The following is a 20238-nucleotide window of genomic DNA, read 5'->3' as shown; positions in this document are numbered from 1 at the left end:
AAACACCATGAACCATCTCCCAAACACCAGGTGGGCCACGAAACCACCACCACCGCATTTCCCATTTGCCTCCTTTCTCATTTAAGATTAATTTTCTAAGATTGAAAAAATCGTAAAAATCCTGCAAAGTAAGTGCTTCAATGTCTGATCTAAAATCTAATCAGTGATAGTGTTTTCAGTCAATACTATCGAGAGAGAGAGAGAGAGAGAGAGAGAGAGGGGTTCGGTTCGGTTCGGTTCTTGATTTTGCTACAGTACTTCTTGATTCTGAAGACTGTGAAGTTGTTGTAGGTAATTAATTATAAGTTGGGTTCTTGCAGTTGGTCTCTGTTTTTAAATTCGAGATGGTTCGTATTTCAGCTTATTGTCCCTCCTTCAAAATCTAGAATTTGTGGTTTCTAAGAGTCTAAGACCAGGCTTGTCTCGGCTCCAGCAGTGAGATGGCATTGCTTGAGAGTTCTCAGATGCGTAGCTCTCGCTATAAAACCCAACAGCTATACTATTAGTCTGCGAGATCCAAGCTTCAATAGATCTGGGATATACTCTTACTATGTATCAACTGTGCTTATCCACATCACCTTCATTATCTCCTACAAAGTCTCAACCAACTCGATCGCAGCTCTATCGACAAAGATAAGATTGGATCGCGATCATCTCCTACAATACAAGTTAGTTGCTGATAAACCTTTTATCACATGCAATAACAACCTAGTTGATTCAGGACTCTTATCATCACATGTGATGATAATGGCCTCTGCTGTGCCGTCAGATATGCACTGTCGCCCCGCTTGTATTGTAGAGAATTTTAATTCGTGATGACACTTTATGTACTCAAGGACTCTATCCATTGTATGTAGATAGGACTCCTACACTAGTCAAACTCTACCCTATCTATATATACATGATGTAATTGGATTAATATTAAATGAGACAAATTATCAATTCCAATATGGTATACAGAGCCACAGGCTCCACCGAGCACATCTAATTTATTTTTTCCCTTGTCTCTCTTCAGTCCATGGCCGAACTCTCCTTCTTCCTTGCCCACGGCTTCTGCCACTCCAACTCCTCCCCTTACTCACTCAGGTGCTTCTACCTTCTTGCACCTCAAACTATCATCTAAGAATTATGTCTACAGGGGCACGCAAATTGAGTCCTATCTCATTGGGCAGCGACTCTACGATTAAGTAAGTAACTGGTGATAACCCGTGCCCTCAAGATCCAACTCTTGCCACCACCTGGCGTGAACACGATGCCCTTGTGAAGAGCCTCTTAATTGCATATCTTGGTGAAGATACTATGTTCATTGCCGTTGATCGTAATACCAACAAGGAATTATGGGACGTTATCGCTCAATGTTGCACTGCTGAACCTCATTCACAAACCTGATGAAAATGTTGTCCAATTTCTCCAACGAGCAAAGTCTCCATCAGATGAACTAGCTGCTGCCGGCAAGCCCTTACCAATTGAAGATCTCAATATTCACATCTTTCGCGCGCCCTACGTGATGAATACCAATCTTGGCCTCCTGATAAGTCACGAGTATTTGCTGCAATCCCGTCGAGTTGTGATCGATCCCTCTGCACATGCTTCGCTAATTTGACTCAACAAGCTGGTCGTTGTCCCCCAGTAATCATGGTAGGTTATCACTTCATCGCATCAAGACCGATACAATTAGAGCTCATGGAGCAAGAAATATTGCTCAAATGATTGATGAAGATGGACTTTTTAGTCATATTCTACATTAATAACCACTATACCCTCTTTTAATAACTATTTGGCTTGCATTTTTTAACCGTCAAAATATAAAAGTTTTTGGTCAAACACCGGCAGAAAAGAAAGGATCTTATTTTGCCATCTCGAAAAATGATATGGAATGAAACCTACTACAAGCATGAGCAGATGAGGATGCGAGGCACATGTGGACTCTTTTAATGTTCAACTAAGCATCTATGGGAGATTCTGGGCCACCAAAAATAGATAAAATCAAGTAACAAAGCAAAGCATCTTTAAGATTTAATGTCAAGACACTAGTAATGTATATGGCACATGTATAGATTAGGGATGTCAATGGATATTCGAAAATCAGTTTTCAATTCGCGTTCGTATCCATTTAGGAGAATTCAAATCCGTCCAAAAACTAATTGGATATGAATATGATAATCCCCCTATTCAACCAATTATTATCCGATTCATTTACCAATCCGACAGTAATAAAATGTCTGAAATATATCTTTGTGTTCGTCTATCCGATTAAGTTACCTTATTGGATTTTTTTTCTTTTTTTTATAATTTTATTAGTTTTTTTTTATTTTATAAAAGTATAATTTTATTAGTTAAGATAATATGATTCTTTTTCTAGATTTTATATTGTTTTATGTACAATGATACATGAAATCACATATCTATCAAAATGAATACAAGATAAAATCAAAAGTACAAAACATAAGACAACCAAAGACTAAAAAGAGTAGAAGAAATGGTAGTTGTTGAACTCTCAAGTCTCAACCCAACCCTCATCAACAAAACAATAAAGATGTCAATGGCTAGTTGAAAATTCATGTTCGATCCGCGTTCATATTCATTTAAAATAATTTGTTTTTAAAAATCACTATCTGTAAATTATTCGAATCCGTTCGAAAACTAATAGGATATTATCCAAATCCGTTTGAATATAATCGAATACGAATATGATAATGCCACTATCTGATCGAATTAGATCCGTTTACATCCTTAGTATAGATGCAAGACAATATAAATGCCAGTGGATACAAAATTAGGCTAGTATTAGGTTTTTCGGAATTGAATTGAAGGACAACAAAAAATAACATATCAAATTAGTCCAATCATATTTCAATTTTTAAGCAAGCTAGGTTTAGATTTGAAATACTAAGAACGCTTCACAAATCCGATTTGAACCTCTAAAATGAAATTTGTATTGGCTGAAAATCAATAAGGAGATTGATTTAACAGAGCTAAAGAAATATCTTATCTGGTATTGAAGGTTGCAGTGAAGAGAAAACTAAATGTCAAAAAACAAGCACCATTCATCATTTCTAACCCCCCAAAAAAAGTTATAAAAAAAACAAAGAATACCATTCATCATGAGTCCAAACTTTCTATTACTTAGAGCAAATAAAAACCTAGGATATATAGGCGACTCTATTCACAGTCCATTAAGTTCAAACTCTCCATACCTCAAAGAAATCAATCGACTAGTCCCTCCACATTACATAACATCTTCTATAGTTAATGAAAATTACAAAGAAATCTTGTGAAAATTATATATAATATAATAAGCTGAAAATATCTCTACAATTGATAAAATATCACTACTAAATATATAACTTTTGATAAATATGTAAAATTGTGTTTTATAAAATATCACTAATAAATATAAATAATTGATGAGATAAATTAAATGAGATTTCTGTAATATATAGTATTAAACAATTTATCCCAACAATTATAATATAATAAGCTAAAAATATCTCTACAATTGATAAAATATCTCTAATAAATATAAATAATTGATGAGATATATAACTTTTGATAAATATGTAAAATTGTGTTTTATAAAATATCACTAATAAATATAAATAATTGATGAGATAATTTTACATAATTATGTTTTAATGTAACATAGAAGTTATATCAATGCAATATGATATAATTATGCTAGTAATGACCTATTATGAGAAAACTATAATTTAATAAACAAAGCATAGGATATAATATAAGCATATTCATCAAAAAACAAAGCAATAAACATAAATCAACATAAACTCGTGAAGTGTCATAACCAAGATTTGGGAGGATAACTGGCTGCCATCTTCAGCAAATTTTAAGGTTCGTCAATGCAAACCCACCAATTGCCCAATCACTTTGGTTTCAGATCTGGTTGATCAAGAAAATAGGAGATGGCGAGTAGATGTGCTTGATGAGTTTTTGCTATGTCACAAGGAGGCAATTTTACAAATTCCATTGCGTCTTTTTCCCATGGAGGATATCCTAATTTGGGGAGGATCTTTCAATGGAATCTATTCTATGAAATCTGCATACAATGTTCTATCTAACCAAGTGCAAGCAGAAAATGAAGCATCAGCCTCTACTTCTCATTCTACCATTGCCCGCAATGTCCCTAACTCGGTATTGAAAGGTATTTGGACGGTTAAAACATTGCCAAAAATAAAGATGTTCTTATGGAGGTGGTGTGCCCAGGGGATTGCGTCAGGTGAGGGTTTTCATCGTCGTCAAATTCCAGTAGATCCATGCTGCCAAAGATGTAGGTGTGCTAAGGAAATAATTGATCATATCTTGCTCAATTGCCCTTTTGCACGGGCAGTTTGGTTTGAGAGTTCCTTATCTTATGTCCCTCCTACAAATCAGGAACCGTTATTATACCGTTGGCTTCAAGGGTGGGACTATTTCTTTTGCAAGGATATGCATATGGAGCGTGAATCTCTCTCCTTGGCTTCTTTCATTTGCTGGAACTTATGGAATGCTCGGAATGATTTGGTGTTTAAGTGGAAAGTTTGGTCTCCTCTAGATATTATTGAGAATGCAAAATATCATTGCAGGGAATTTCGTTCAGCTAATCATTCATCGACAACTTCTCATACTCATTCAGTAAATGGGAATGCTTCCGTGACGACCTCATGGCAACCCCCCTGGGATATGTCAAATTAAATTTAGATGTATCTCTCCCAGGAGATGCTACTCTTTGAGGCATTGGTTTCCTAATTCGAGATGAAAAGGGTTTCCCTTTATTAGCTACTTGTGACAGAGTTTCCTTCAGTACTCTGTTCCTAGATGAAGCTATTGGAATTCGCATGGGTCTATTTCAGGCTATATCAGCTGGTTATAAGAGGATTCATGTTGAATAGGACAACCCTGAAGTTATCAGATGCCGACAGGATGAGAGTCGAGTTCCGCCTATTCTTGCAGTCCAATCCTAAATTATTAAGAATCTTGTTTATGTTTTGATGTATGCTAAAATCTGTGTTCCAAGGCAAATCAACTCTATAGCTGATACCTTGGCCAGGAATGCTCTGTCACTAGCATGTATGACAGTATGGCCTATTTCCAATCTTTGGTTGCTTCTCCTTTGCGAGGATGAAGCACCAGGTAGCTCATGCTTTTCTCATCAATAAATCCATTTTCTACCAAAAAAGAAGTGTCATCACCAAGGCATGCTATCACCTTGGATCCAACAGAGAGTTTGGAAGCCTAGGCGACACCTTGATGACTATGCCCATGACTCTTAGAAATAATCCCATGCAACTCATCCTATAATACTCATATACTCCCACCCCAAAATTAGATAAACTGATAGAGATGCCTTTGCAATATATAGTGTCAGAGTTCACAAAAGACATCATTAAATTCAAGGAATTTTTTATTTATTTTAATGAGATCAGGGTATAGAAATTACTAAATTAAAACCCAACACAGAGACAAAAAAGAATATAGCAATCTTGATGAGGACATCAGCCCATTGAGTCGATAATTCAGAGTGTACTAGAGACAACGACGTAGAGATCAGTCTACTGCAGCACAGATATGGATGGATGATGAGTTTAGAAGCTACCGTATCGCCTATATTGCTTACTTGGGTCGTTGATTTCAGCCCCTACTTGCGTACTTGGATCGATGGAGTGCAACCTAATTAGTTTAGTTAGTTTATTTGGGTTATTTGGGTTCATTTAGTTAATTGGGTCCAATGGGTCGATCCATGGATCAACCCATGGCTATTTTCACTTAAGTTTTATTTTTTTACTTCTTACTTGTTATTTATTCCAATTAGAATAGAATATTCCGTTTTAGAGTGAAGTGGCTATGAAGCCTTATAAAACCCCACGATGGAGATTGATTGAATGCATTTAAAATTAAAAGAAGTTCGACTGTCACTCTCTCCTTTCTTGATCGTGCCCCCCCCCCCCCCCCTCCTCCATCGTGGAATTTTTTCTTCTTCTCCCTCTCTCTCTATCAATCGGCCAGGTATGGCTACTTCTCTCTGCTCTTCTCTTATTTTATTCTCCTTTCCTCACCTATTGCTGCTATTGTGGACACCGAACGCCTCCCCCCACGGATTTCAAAATTGCACCCCTTTCCCCTGCTGCCAAGTTTTAACAACCTATTCTTTGTTCTATGGATTCTTATGTATTGAACTACTTGTTGATTTTATTTATTAGAAGTATGATTAAGGAATAGTACAATACTTGTTCTTTTTTGAATAATGAGATAATATGTACTCAATTTGATGTTATGCTGCCAAGTCCCAAACCCCATATTTCCCAATTGAATCCTAGTTGAGTTGGTGCATTCACTTATGGTTTCTATTTCTCATTGTTGCATTGATTTTCCTATTTTGGCTTACATATAAATCATGTATGCTCCTGCCAGTCCCTGTTATCAGACATTTCCTAACTTGTGTACACCTTGGCATAGAGCCTACCTAACCAGCTTTTGTAGGACCCTCAGTCCCTAGGGTTTCCCCTACATCAATCTTATTATCAGAGCCTAGGTTTAGATGTCTGGTTGCCACTGGTTGTGAGTTTAGGTGTCTTTAGGTTACCCCTTTGCATGTCCACCCGTAGTGGTAGACCATATCAAAACATGACGGACCCTACTACCACCCCAATTTCACCTGAACAATGGACTCAATTACTCCAACAAAGTGAGCAGACCAGGAAAGATCTACAAGATAACCAAGAGCTGCTAAGAGCCACCACTGCAAAGCTAATTGCCAATAGGATAGAATGGGCAGCACAAGCTGCTAACATCCAAACCATTGAACAGAATATTCAAACCATCACAGCAAGGCTTGCAGCTGTGGATGGGTAGCAAGGACGTAATGTCCAAGGCAATGGACCTAGGAATGAAATTTTCCAACCTGATTTGGAAGATTATGACAACCACTCTGATGGTCATATAGAATAGGGGACAATTTCCTAGGCAATGGACGTAATTGGGGTAGAGGTAGAGGTTGTGGGCCATGTGGACAACATGGCCCGAGGTATCCCACACCATATGGGGATGATGATGGTTTTGACCATTATAATAGGGCTTTCGATGTCAGGAGAATGGTCAAAGTAGAGGCACATTCCTATGACGGTCAGATTGATGGTAAAGTCCTATTAGATTGGATTAAGCAAATGGATCGGTTCTTTGATTTCTATGAGATGTCTGAGGAAGTTCGCTTCAGATTCGCTAAAATCAAGCTTATCAGAGTTGCCCAAGAGTTCTGGACAGAATTAGAGTACCAAGAGAACAATTTAGGACTTGAGCCAATGACCACTTGGGTAGAGATGCAGGAGAAGTTCCAAATGGAGTTCTTGCCTATCACCTATAGGATACAACTGTTAAATGAAATGAACACTCTGAAACAAGGAAAGTTGTCTATAACTGAGTGCATAGGCAAGTTCAATGAATTGAAAATTAGGAGCCGTCTTCATGAGGATGTTGAGCAAACACTCTCCAAATTCCTTACTGAACTTACTTCTGACATCCGATCACAGATGACACCTCACTTATTGGTGCGAGATGTCCCTCAAGCCTTTTGGATAGCTCTTGAAATTGAAGCATCAAGGAGGACGTTTCGTCAAAATAAGAGCTTCCAGGCTGGGGAGCCCAGCTTCCAAAGGCCCCTCCCAAATGCACTCAATTTTTAAAGATCCCCTGTTAACTCACTTCGTTAAATTGACAACAATAACAAGGGTAAAGGCATCCTAGGAGAGACCCCATTAAAAGTGATCAACACTAGTGTTTCAAATGCCAAGTATTTGGACATATTGCTAGAGAATGTCCCAACAGAAATCTTTTTGTTGGAGGACAAGACCACGAGTACTATAACCCAAATGACACCTAGGACCAAGAGTATGAGGATCACCAACCAAATGAGAACATATCTGATGAAGAGGTTGATATGATTGATGGTGCTAGACTTAGAGTTGTGCGATGCATGATATCACAACACAAGGATAGCGATGATTAGCAGTGGACCAACATATTTATCACTTACACCTGCCATCAGGGTAAGAACTGTCGTATCACCATCGACAGCAGTAGCTACATGAATGTAGTTGCCCAAAGTATCGTTGCCAGAATGGGACTCAAACCAGAGGATCATCCAAAACCCACAAGGTTGTTTGGGTAGATCAGTCTACCATTCCAGTTACTCTCAGGTGTTTAGTCCTTTTGCATTTTGCGGGCTATGAGGACAGAGTATGGTGTGACGTCTTAGAGATGGATGTCCGCTCACATCATTCTTGGGAGACCATGGTTATATGACCGAGATGTCACCAACTATGGGAGGTCTAACACATGTATCTTTGAATTTAAAGGAAAGAAAATTAGACTAACTCTTAGTGCTCCCAAAGAGGTAAGGGTCCTGAAACACAAAGGTAGTATTTCAAGGCAGACTTTTTCCAAAACACTCAACATCCTGAATCAACAACAATTTGAAGGTGAATGAAGAGAGTGTGGGATTGTTTACGCTCTAGTTGTCAAACAGAGTAATACCGATACGTCAAACAAATTTACTGAGGTTCTTAGAGAAGTACAGCCCCTATTGAAAGAATTTGAGCACTTGTTTCCCGAGGAACTAGCTAATGAATTACCGCCCATGCGTGATGTCCAACATGCAATGGACCTAGTTCTTGGTTCCTCTTTCCAAATCTACCCCATTACCATATGAATCCCAAGGAACACGCTGAACTTAAGCGTCAAGTAGATGAGTTACTTCAGAAGAGATTCATTAGGGAGAGTCTTAGCCCCTATGCAGTACCTACCTTACTCACACCCAAGAAGGATGGCACTTGACGTATGTGTGCTGATAGCAGAACCATTAATAAAATTATTGTCAAGTATAGATTCCCTATACCTAGACTTGATGACATGCTAAACATATATAGACACTGAAATTTTACCACCACCCTTAGTAATGATAACGAACGGAATACAGATGGAAGAAACCTCACCATGAGCCCAAAAATCCTCCCAAAAAAAAAAAGATTAGGAAGGCCCAGAAAAACCCCAAAAAAATGCTGGAAATTAGGAGTTGGGAGGTCAGCCCAACAAAACAAGGGGATTTTGTTTGAAATGACCGTACCCCCTGTTTTTGTTTGTTGGGCTAGACCCACCAGCTCCCACCACGGCTGAAGGAGAGCCAGATCCATTATGAGTGGATTTGGCTCTTGTTCTACCATGGCGGGAGCTGGAGCATCCAGCACCCATCTAGGATTCTGCCACCTGGATAGGAGACCATCCAACAGCCAAATTCTGTGTTTCATTATTTTAACCCATTTTGCTTCCTTCGTCCTCTCTCACCCGACTTCTATGACGAACCCGACCCATTTCCTATTTGAAATTTGAAACCAAAACATGAAACCCAGATTTCATTTTCCCCTTTCGTCTTCCCCCCTTTCTTTTCTCTCTCCATTTCTTGACCTCGCGACGAACCCTAGCAATGGTGAACATCGAACCAGATGAAGAGCTGCCATTTTTAATGGCATACGACGACGAACATTGAACCCTAGCAGCGGCAAATCAAAACAGATCTCTATTCTGACGACACCTCATCTCGTTGAGCGACAAAGGGGAGCTCTACTGGTTGAGCGAACAGCGGCGAGTGACGAACGGCGGCGAGTGGCGGTGAAAGGTTCTTCACAAAGGTATTCATTTTCTTCTATGATTATGTATTTTATTTGGCATGAAAGGAAGGAATCTAGGCTTCAACTTGTGAAAGGTTCTTCACATTGCTGTGCTAAATTAATTTTGGTTTCAAAGCATCATTTATGGAGATTAGAAACAGTTTTTATCTCCCAAAAATCATCTTGGTTGGAGAGGGAATTTATTTGTTCTTGTTCATGCAAATCAGGGAAGATAGTGATCTGTGACTTTATTATCTTACACTCTCTCTGGTAGGCAATCTAGGCTTCAACCTGTGAAACCTATTTGAGAGTTATTACTTATTAGGCTTACCAGAATGCTGGGATAAGCTCATATTGTTGTAGACTCTAGAATCCTTTCCTCCCTGCTCGGTTTATATACATATCTAGTGTATTTACTATGCTATACCTTCAAATATGACATGAAATCTTTCACTTCCTAATTTTTCTTGATGGGTTCTTTGATCTATTATATGCATATAGTTACTGTTATAGAGTTTCAGATCGAAAACCTAAATCTTATTCAAATTAGAAATCTTAGAAGAGAGAAGCTCATTGGGAATGCCAGATTTTGAGGCCTTGCTTTTCTCTTGAGGTTTGGGAAATAAGACCTAGTATTTGCTAAAACATTGTTTCTATCATTCATGGCAACCAGTGGATTTTCCAACCTACACTAGTTTTCTACCCAGCTTGAGAGAAAAATTTAAACAGATTTTGCTGAAATTTCAGAATTTTCATCAAATTAATAAAATACAAAAACATAAATTAGAAAAGAAACTAGGTACTTGGTCCTCCCCAGAAACTCTACCTATTTTTCTCTACCTGGTCCTCATTTCCTCTCTAGCCTTCTGATTTCTTCTATAAGGTTTTCCATCTGAAGAGAAATTTAAGACCAAATTTTATATTACAAACGAATAATGAGATTCTGAAGCTTCAACAAAATTTGCAACCTTGATGATACATTCTTTTTTTGGAATTGAGGGTACGTGACCATGACTCCCAGCCCACACAAGGAAGAAAATTCATGTTCCCTTGATTAGGTCTTACCAAATGCCACTATACAAGGTTAAATATTGTGTTGTCATTGGCTCTATGAAGTGGGTCATAGCGTATTATTGTATGACTACATATGTTCACCCTTATCAAAATAGCAGGTCAAAGAGGAGTAGAAATGATGCACTGAGCTGCCAAATTGGATTCTATACTCTAATTATTTAAAACTACAAAAGAAACATTTATAGAACACCATTTTCTTCAATTAAGTAACAATCTATCATCAATTGAACAATAGCTGAAAATCTTTTCTAGCAATTTGAATCAGGGACTATACTACATATAGCACTGCGAGATTTACATTCCTTCATTTAAATTCTTCTATACATATGAATCTTGATGCACATTCCACTTGAGGCCACATTTTTTGATAGATATTTCCTCACTAACCAAACTTTTGGATTTTGCTCAACTATCTAGGGCTTTCAACGAATACCAAATTGTTCCTTCTCATTGCAGTCATTGGTCTTCAAAGAAAATCTCAATCAACTTTCCTAATGTTGGCAGTTTGTACAAGGGGATCGGACAGTATCATTTTGCCACCAAATGATGCTACCTCTAAGTTCCTCCAAATGCAGTCATTTTGATTCCATCCTTTCTACGATTTCCATTTACTGAGCTCAACATCCTCAACTCAAACAGTCGTTCACTAGACCTTTTATTCGTGAACAGTTTTGTTCCATGGATGCCTTCTAATTCTCAGAACTCAAAAGATGGTTGAATAGGTAAAATGAAGACCACTGTATAATGATGTATGATTGCCAATTTGCAGTGAACCAACTTGCGATTGAATGAGAGGAGCTTTCTTTGCTTCTTATATTTTTTCGGAATGCCCACATGCAACTTTGCCCCTCTCAAAGACATGAACACTGACATTTTTTTCTGGTTTTGTAACTTGATTTCCATTTCTGTTGTTCATGTTCTACATGGGTGGAGATAGTAGTGATCAAGATCCTATGGTTGTATGCGAGGATTGTACAAGTCGTTGCTTCATAGCAATGGCAAGTACACCCAAGAACAATGGACGAAAATATTACAAGTGCTCCATCCATGGATTTGTCATGTGGGTGGAACATCTGGCCATGTGTACATGTGGCAAAGGACAATGCAAGGTAAGGTACTCAAAGAAGCGACCGTTTTGATGCTGCCCAACATCGACGGGGGTAAGATCATGAAACCAATAGTGAATATTATTTGTGGTTCATTTGTAATGATTAGTCTATGAATATATATATATATATTGGATTAAGTTTGTTTAATTTGCATACAAAATGACAACCATGGATTTGGAATGTTCAAGTGGATTGAACACAACTCGTTGGTAGAGGTTGGGGGCCCTACCTTTTCAGCAGAAGATACGGGAAGTTCATCTCACATTTGGGAGGACTACAGACTTGGCTACAGAAGCAAAGCAAAGAAAATCCACTGAATTTGTTGAAGGATACGTGCGTGGACAACTTAAAGCACTAAGGGATGTCCTTGATCTTCTAAAAGGAGTGGACATAAACAAATAGTTAACCACTACTGACGGATGTCCTTGGTTTGGTGGGAAGATTAACAATGTGGTAAAATCTCATATCTATATTTCATTTTCTCTTATAGCATGTATAAGTGACTTTGTATTTGGACATTGGTGTGTAAGTGAGTTTAGACTTGACATTTTTGGACTAGGTTTTGTTCTCTGAACTTGTTTAAGCAAGAAAATTTCAGACTAACACCCTATGCAAAAAGAACAAAAAAATCTGAGAAAATTGTGTAACAGCCCTCGATTTCTGCAATTCTGCCTCAACACTCTTTGGATTCGAACCCCATGCTCTTTCCATTAATTAGAAGAGAGGAGGTAGGGTGGTGGATTTCTTCTTCATTAATTTCTTTGGTGGTATGATACTATGATGAGATTGAGATTGAGTTTAGGTTGTTGGTGGTGGTGGTGGTTTAATACAGGGTAAGCTTGGTTTAATACAGGGTAAGGTTTCTGGGAGCAGAGGCGTGCATACAACCACTTTGCAAAGAGGATTAGAAAAGAGTTCACAAAGATGCCGAGTATGAGGTGTTAGATAAATAATTTCTGATCTCTTACAACTTCTTCGCTATATATTTTGGCCCAATTGCTATCTTGGCAACCGAATTCATGAATAAAATTTGATTTCTATCCAAATTTTTTTTTTTTTTTTTAAATAAAGAAGGATTATAAGAACCCTATTGCTCATCTAAAGAGATAGAAGAAGCAATGTTGGAATTCAGAAGATTCTAATAGGCAAGGGAGTAAGTAGAAAACACCCATTTCAAGAGAAAAGACTAATAAGAATACAATTTAATTTTCTAAACCCAAAATTCTTGAGACATGGATGACCCAAAAAGAAATACTTTAAACCCAACGCACCCACGTCATCAATCTCACAAAATGGAGCCAAATATGAATACAATTTAATGTTGCTTAACAATACGTGTATGTTCTCAATTCCTCACCATCTTTGCGTCCCTTTTAGCAGTCAATTTCAGATCTTGCGAGGAGTCAAATATCATCAATTGGATCTCAAAATGGAGTGACTTGTTGCACCAAATTAAGGATGGATGGCCAATTTCCCGCTTATATTCTTTTATTAGTTGGTATATGTGGAGCGGATTCTCTTAACAATATATCCTCTCTCTCTTTTAAAAAGAGCTACTCTCTCCTGACAAGTATCTGAACCATTTAACTCTCATGTCTTGTGCGAAGCCTATTTTCAGTGATAGTTAATTTCGCTGCTATTAAGACATAATTTCACTTATAGCTAATCCACCCAAAACACTAGAATAGCATCCTACAGTTCAATACATAAGAGTGATTGTCACAACTTTTCCATGATAATTCTGGTCAATCAAAATATTTGTTGTTTTAATATCACAATGGGTACAAACAGGAACAGTATGCTCATGAATATATTCAAGATCTCTTTCCGAATCAAGGGTGATTTGAATCCTAGTAGACCATGGAAGTGGATCCTTCCCTGAAAGCAGAGGAAAGTAATCACAATTAGTAATTGAATGAACTACAAGCAGTTAAAGGTGTTCAATTGTTTGTCAGAAAAGAATTTTACGGCACAGTTGTGTACTACTGTTCTCACCTGAACCATGCAAATGTTGGTTTAAATTGCGATTCTCAATAAATTCATATACTAGAAATAAAGAACCTTCAATACAGTATCCTATCAAGTGCACCTGCATTAGATTTTAATGAAATAGTCATAGATAATCAATAAAAATCAAATTATAAATAACTACTCCTTAAGGCTCATATAGGTAAAACATGTAACTCAAAGCTGTCATTCAATCACAAAAAAGAGGGGGGGGGGGGGAAGTAAACCTGTTTAGCAACATACCTAATTTAGATAATATATAAACTTCAGATTCCCCTTGCCAACTTTACATTCCACTAATTCCCTTCCTGCATTTCATTAGACATTACACTCAATTTAGATAATATATAAACTTATATTGTCAACGTATGAATTCACATTCTAAAGAAAAGTTACAACAAATCTATAAAACTTTCTGTTCCATTTCCTTCTTCTCTTGGAGTATGATGGACCACTGATGTTGAGCCTTGAGAGGAGTACATCGAAGGTTGTGAATAACCAATATGTCCCTGCACAAGAAAATGTAATAATGTAATTAAGATGGGAATGATAGAAACATGTATAAAGAAATGTTATTTTATTTCATAAATTATACCATGAATGGTGTCGTAAAAGAAGATGTGGTCTCCAAACCATTCCAAGATGGAGCCAGTCCCACTGGATAGGAAGTTGCATTTGGTTGACTTTGATGAGCACCTTGGGAATGAGAATTAGGAGTGTTCGCTTTTTTCTTTGTAGTCTTCTGCATTTCAACTCTAGACTTATTCTTTTTCCACAATGGCTTTTCTCTTTCTTCTTCAGTCATTTGTTCTCTAATTGCACAATGTGACTCTCACCACTTTCATCTAGATTCTCCTCATTGCACTGAAGATTTTGAAGTTGTTTACTCAACTCATGGGCATTTTTGTGAGCCAAAGTGTATCCCTCATCTGAAGTCGATGCTTGCGAAACTAATTTAACACATAAAGGGCTAAGAACACTATAGCGTTGTGTATAATCCAGAAGAACATCTTCCTCAACTATTTTCTCTTCATTGTCTTTCATCTCAATATTTCTCGATGTCCTAGTCCATCTCCTCAAAACATATGATTCAGGAATCATCTTGATATCTAGTCTATCTAAAATTTTGATAGCGTGGCAACATAGAATGTCATACGTCTCAAATTTTCTACAACTGCAAACAATCATAGGCTCAAATGGGTTACATACAACATGAAATTCCTCAACCACACCAGCCACGACAATTACATACGGCATACACTACTCTCATTGCTCAATTTGATGTAGCAATCCCCAACCACATTGAACTCCTTTTGGAATACGTCAAAAATTTTAGGAGTGTAAACTTTTGCTGCTTGTCTAAGTAGTGGATGACTGTACTGCCTTGGCCTTGTAATTTTATTTCTTGTCTCATATTCTGCTTTGAGCTCATTGTGACGTTTGTCATTTATCACCCTTTCAAAATGCTTAAAAAATTGAGGAATGTCCAAACTGGATCTTAGATAGTTCTTTAAACTCCCATTTAAATTTTTACTGAGTTGCGTACTCCTTATACCTATAGTGAAGATCTTCTTCATATATCAATTAGTCCATTTATGTTTTAACCCATAGATCCGATCTAACCATGAACCATCAGCCACTTCATAATCAATACGCAACTTCTCCCATGCCTTTTCAAATTCCACTTCATCATTGTACTGAAACATACATACCTTGAAATCATTTAAAAATCTTGAACCATCCCTCATCAAATGACCTAGGTGCTTTATTTCATTCTACATAATGTGCCAAGTACACAATCCATGCCATGTCTCAGGCAACACCTCTTGGATTGCCTTGGCCATTGCAGCATCCTAGTCGGTAAAAATTGTTATGGGTTTTTTATCTCCATATGTTTCAAGAAATGTCTTGAACAACTAGTTGAATGAATCAGCAGTCTCATCATATAATAATGCAACCCAAAAAATTACAACTCTCCTATGATGATTGAATCCAGCAAACACACCAAATGGCCTGTATTCTTTGTTGGTGTCAAATATAGTGTCAAACGTAATCACATCACCAAACAATGCATAGTCTATAATCATCCTTGGATTAGCCCAAAATATATTTGCAATCTTTTCACCGCTATCCAACTGCAATGAGTATGCGAAAGAAGAATTTGCCCTGGTTTGTTTCTCAAAGTACCTTAACAAATTCGCCACTTTGTAATAAACTAATTCTCGTTGCCATTTGGTCCGGAGATAATTCTTTTGGTCTTGTTTGGTGTGCCCAAGGTTTTCTATACCACCTACCTGCCTACCCATGCAATCAAATATCGCCTTGGGTCTAAGACCTGAATCATTTGTCAAATCAATCCTAAAAGCATGTATCTCTGAAATTTTCCTTTGTGACAACATCATGTACGAGGTAGCCAGAGTGTGAAGATCATGATTATGTTCTTCAATAAAATCATGACACCAATATTGTCCATTAACCATTATTTTAATTCCCATCTGAGCAGGACAATTGGTTCTTGTTTCTGCTCGAGGATTTTTTGGTTTTGACACTTGTAAGTCAATTTTCTTCAATCCTTGTTTACTACAAACAAACCTCGAAGTTATTATTGACTTGTCTGACTTGCTCCGATGTCCATATTCTTTCCGGATACTGAAACCCATCCTTCTCCCTTATATGTTGTAAAAGAGATACGCCTCTTCGTCTGTTTTAAAAATCATGCCCACCTTAGGGACATTCTGAAGATCTTCAGCACCCACATTACTCATCTTTAACTAGTGTACACAAAAAAAAAAAAGGTGCAATATTGTAACTAACAAGACCTGAGAAAAATGCAAGCATCATATAAAGAAGAAAGTTCTACATTACCATGGGAGTGCAATACAAATAGATGAAGCAAAAGGGCTTGTGTGGATGTGTGCATGATTATTATAAAAGAGAAGTTTTACTACAAGCTGAACTTCCTTCAGTGAGATTTGCATGCCCTTATATCCTAAGTGTTCAGTGTACAAAAATCCACATTGATCCTGTAAAACATGCTATTTCATACTTGCAAAAAACATTAACTGATATGAAACCATATGTTATTTGTCTTTTTAAGAGGCAAAAAACATTGACATTCTCATTATTCTGGCCCCTTGTATAGTGCATAACAATTTATCTCATAAACATGAAAATTGCTCATGACATTCTTTTCATAAAAATGGCTTCAAAATGGCAAATAATCAATCAATTCATACTAAGTTAGGTGCCAAGCAGCAGTAGGCCTTGATAAAAATTGGCAGATTTTGTTCTCAACTCCTGAAAAGTATGTATGCAGGTCAGGTAGATTCGAGACAGGTAAGACTGAATTAATCACAGAATGCTATCCCTAGAACTTGACTACCAAATATGCAAGAAAGCTTGGACCACATGAAACTATATGCTACTCTATGAGAAAAAGAGACACTAGGATTCAACAGAAACTTGAAAGAAAAAATAGTGACAATTAGGTGGTTACTCTATGAAAAAAAAACTCGTTACAAGTAGGGCTTTCATCTACAGAGTTGTTCTCTTAATTGGTGGACCTGATGATGATGAAGCTTTTGCCTATGGTTTGCTATCTGGAAGACTTCTCTAAGCCAAAAAGATTGAGGTACAGTGATAAGTTTGTTATCCAGACAACTTGCATGCCTGATTCTGATCCCGAACCAGATGAAAGCTCCCGAAGAACCATGACTCCACTAAATCTTCCTGAACATCCTACAGTGCAGTGATGCCTTCAGTTTCCCAATCTGTTTCTCAAGCAGAGGAAAGCATCAGCAAACCCATAATATCATCAACTATGCCTGAATTTCCTACTCCTATGGCACTAATACCAAACTAAATGACAGAACTTGATTTCAAAATGTTATAGTCAATGTTATTGTACTTTGTACTAATTGCAGTTGCTAGCTTTTTGTGAAAATTTGTGTGGAATTAGAAGCTGGTTTGGTTGTAGTGGTTGTATCGTGGAGAATGGTTCTATCCAAGTCTTTTAGGAAAAATGTTTGATACATGGTTTCTTTGTAAAACCACAGTTTTGTGTATTAGAGACGAAGAGGCTACACATCGACATGTTAAAGTCACGGATCACTATCTTCCCTGATTTGTAAGAACAAGAACAAATAAATTCCCTCTCCAACTAGGATGGTTTTTGGGGGATAAAAAATATTTCTAAACTCCATAAATGACGCTTTGAAACCAAAATTAATTTAGCACAGCAATGTGAAAAACCTTTCACAGGTTGAAGCCTAGATTCCTTCCTTTCATGCCAAATAAAATACATAATCATAGAAGAAAATGAATACCTTTGTGAAGAACCTTTCGCCGTCACTCGCCACCGTTCGCTCAACCAGTGGAGCTCCCCTTTGTCGCTCTGGAATAGGGTTTGTCGCTCAACGAGATGAGGTGTCACCGGAATAGAACTCAGTTTTGATTTGCCGCTGCTAGGGTTCGATGTTCGTGGTCATACGCCGTTAAAAATGGCAACTCTTCACCTGGTTCGACGTTCACTGCTGCTAGGGTTCGTCGTGAAGTCAATAAATGGAGAGAGAAAAGAAAGGGGGGAAGACGAAAGGGGAAAATGAAATATGGGTTTCGTTTTTTGGTTTCAAATTTCAAATAGGAAATGGGTCGGGTGAGAGAGGACGAAGGAAGCAAAATGGGTTAAAATAACGAAACCCAGAATTTGGCTGTTGGATGGTCTCCTATTCAGGTGGCAGAATCCTAGATGGGTGTTGGACGCTCCAGCTCCCGCCACGGTAGGACAGGAGCCAAATCCATTATGAGTGGACCATCAAGTGAGATTTGGAAGAATTGTGTTGAACAGCTACGCAGGCTCAGGGTCTGGTTCTGTTCTGCATGGGCTTCTTTTTTGTCACTATGGATTGTGATATATAATAGTCCAGTTTTTTTTTTTTCATTCAGAGAATAATTCAATGAAATGGTTTTTAATCTTTTATTCACCTTTTGTTTTTTGTAAAAAGGTTTGTTTGAAGAATAAGAAAGAAAAGTATTCTATAAGAAAATTTGGGTAATTGGACTTAAAAAATGGGTGCGTCTGTTTGTAACCAAAATTTGTAACCGGATTTTATTTGTCCTCTGATATAATATATTCTTATATAGATTGAAGGGCATATAATCTAATTTCACACAAATGGGGTAAAAAAAAAAATAGTTCTTCATCTTCCCCGATTCCAGAGCCAACGTGAACCCAGCTGACCGGCTGACCCTTCCACTGCAACTTCCATCAACCCCCCTTCAGCTCTTACCTCTCACCCTGCAACTCCCCTGCCCCCACCTCCTCATGCTACTCACCCATCAACTCTGCCCTCAAGCCGCACCCATATTCTACACCCCCACCCTGCCCTTCCACAACCCCACTCCCCCACTCTGTAGTCCACCCCTGTCCTCTGTAATAAAATCTTCGACCTCTCTCTCTCTTTATCCCCTGCCCTTAATCTCAAAGATAGCTTCTCCTCTTCCTCTGAACACCTCTCACCATAACCCCACTTCTCTACCTTCTCCAAATTTCTTAATAAATAGCAGAGCAACTGAATGGATCAATTGGAATAGCGCCCAGCAATCGGAACTTGAGTTCAATCAACTTGATAAGTGGTAAAATGCTAAAAAGGCACTTAAGAGATTGTCGCAGATAGAAATGACCAATGAAGATTTATCATGCAAATTTGGCAACCAACGATCATCTACGAGATTTTAGTTTTGTGCAGCTTTGGAGAGGCTAAGTTTGAAGCCGCCTGATACACCCCGGACGACATCGTTGCTACTGGTATTCAGGCAAGCTAACGCGGATCCTCGCAAGAGGACCCAACAGTAATGGGAAGCGACTCAACAAGATGAGGCTCGGGCGGCCATTCTGTGAGGTGATAATTACTATCACCTACTGAACAAACATTGTACTACTAGCTTAAATGATGCCCAGATAACGATCAGATCTATCATATAAAAACTACTGCACTAAGCTCGGCCGTTGTTAGAGACGGTAACAGAGAGAACAAAATTAGCTCCGTTACAAAACCTAAACACGCACAGAATCGTAGGGAGTCGTAGGGGGAAGGAAGCCGGAACCGGGAAAGAAGGGGAGAGAGATCGAGGAATAGGGGAAATTACAAAATACACCCTATTTTAAAATGTTGATAAGTGGTGTTGGGTGGGTCAAAAAAGTCTTGGACACAAACAGCTTTACCCTTAAAAAATATTTCCCCTTGATTTAAGCAACTACTCGGCTGGCACAATGCCGCGATGCCAATCTAGCCAATCACTTCAAAAAACAAAAAAAAACAAAAAAGCTTCCCACACTCGAACAAAAAGACAATAGTTTTTTTCTGGTTATTTTTTCAAGGGGCATGTGGAGTTTG

The 20238-nt window shown here is 37.9% G+C and overlaps 1 protein-coding gene across 1 annotated transcript; it reads right to left on the bottom strand.

The window, feature by feature from the left end:
- Positions 1–14644: 14644 nt before the first annotated feature.
- Positions 14645–16503, bottom strand: LOC122655103 (protein FAR1-RELATED SEQUENCE 5-like). Its single transcript, XM_043849339.1, has 3 exons — positions 15814–16503; positions 15467–15540; positions 14645–15017 (listed from the first exon to the last, which is right to left on the bottom strand). The coding sequence occupies exons 1-3, from the start codon at positions 16501–16503 to the stop codon at positions 14645–14647; spliced, it is 1137 nt and encodes a 378-aa protein (XP_043705274.1).
- Positions 16504–20238: the final 3735 nt, after the last annotated feature.

The sequence above is a fragment of the Telopea speciosissima genome, chromosome 3 (genome assembly GCF_018873765.1).
Source record: "Telopea speciosissima isolate NSW1024214 ecotype Mountain lineage chromosome 3, Tspe_v1, whole genome shotgun sequence".
Lineage (NCBI taxonomy): Eukaryota > Viridiplantae > Streptophyta > Magnoliopsida > Proteales > Proteaceae > Telopea > Telopea speciosissima.
This window is presented reverse-complemented; position numbering and strand designations above follow the sequence as displayed.

Excerpts from the sequence above, each read along its gene's own strand:
- LOC122655103 (XM_043849339.1), bottom strand. The coding sequence starts at position 16,503 with ATGGGTTTCAGTATCCGGAAAGAATATGGACATCGGAGCAAGTCAGAC. Across the intron at positions 15,541-15,813 it reads TCAATCATCATAGGAGAGTT|TACAATGATGAAGTGGAATT; the intron begins GTAATTTTTTGG and ends TGTATGTTTCAG. Across the intron at positions 15,018-15,466 it reads GAAGTGGCTGATGGTTCATG|TTGTAGAAAATTTGAGACGT; the intron begins GTTAGATCGGAT and ends GATTGTTTGCAG.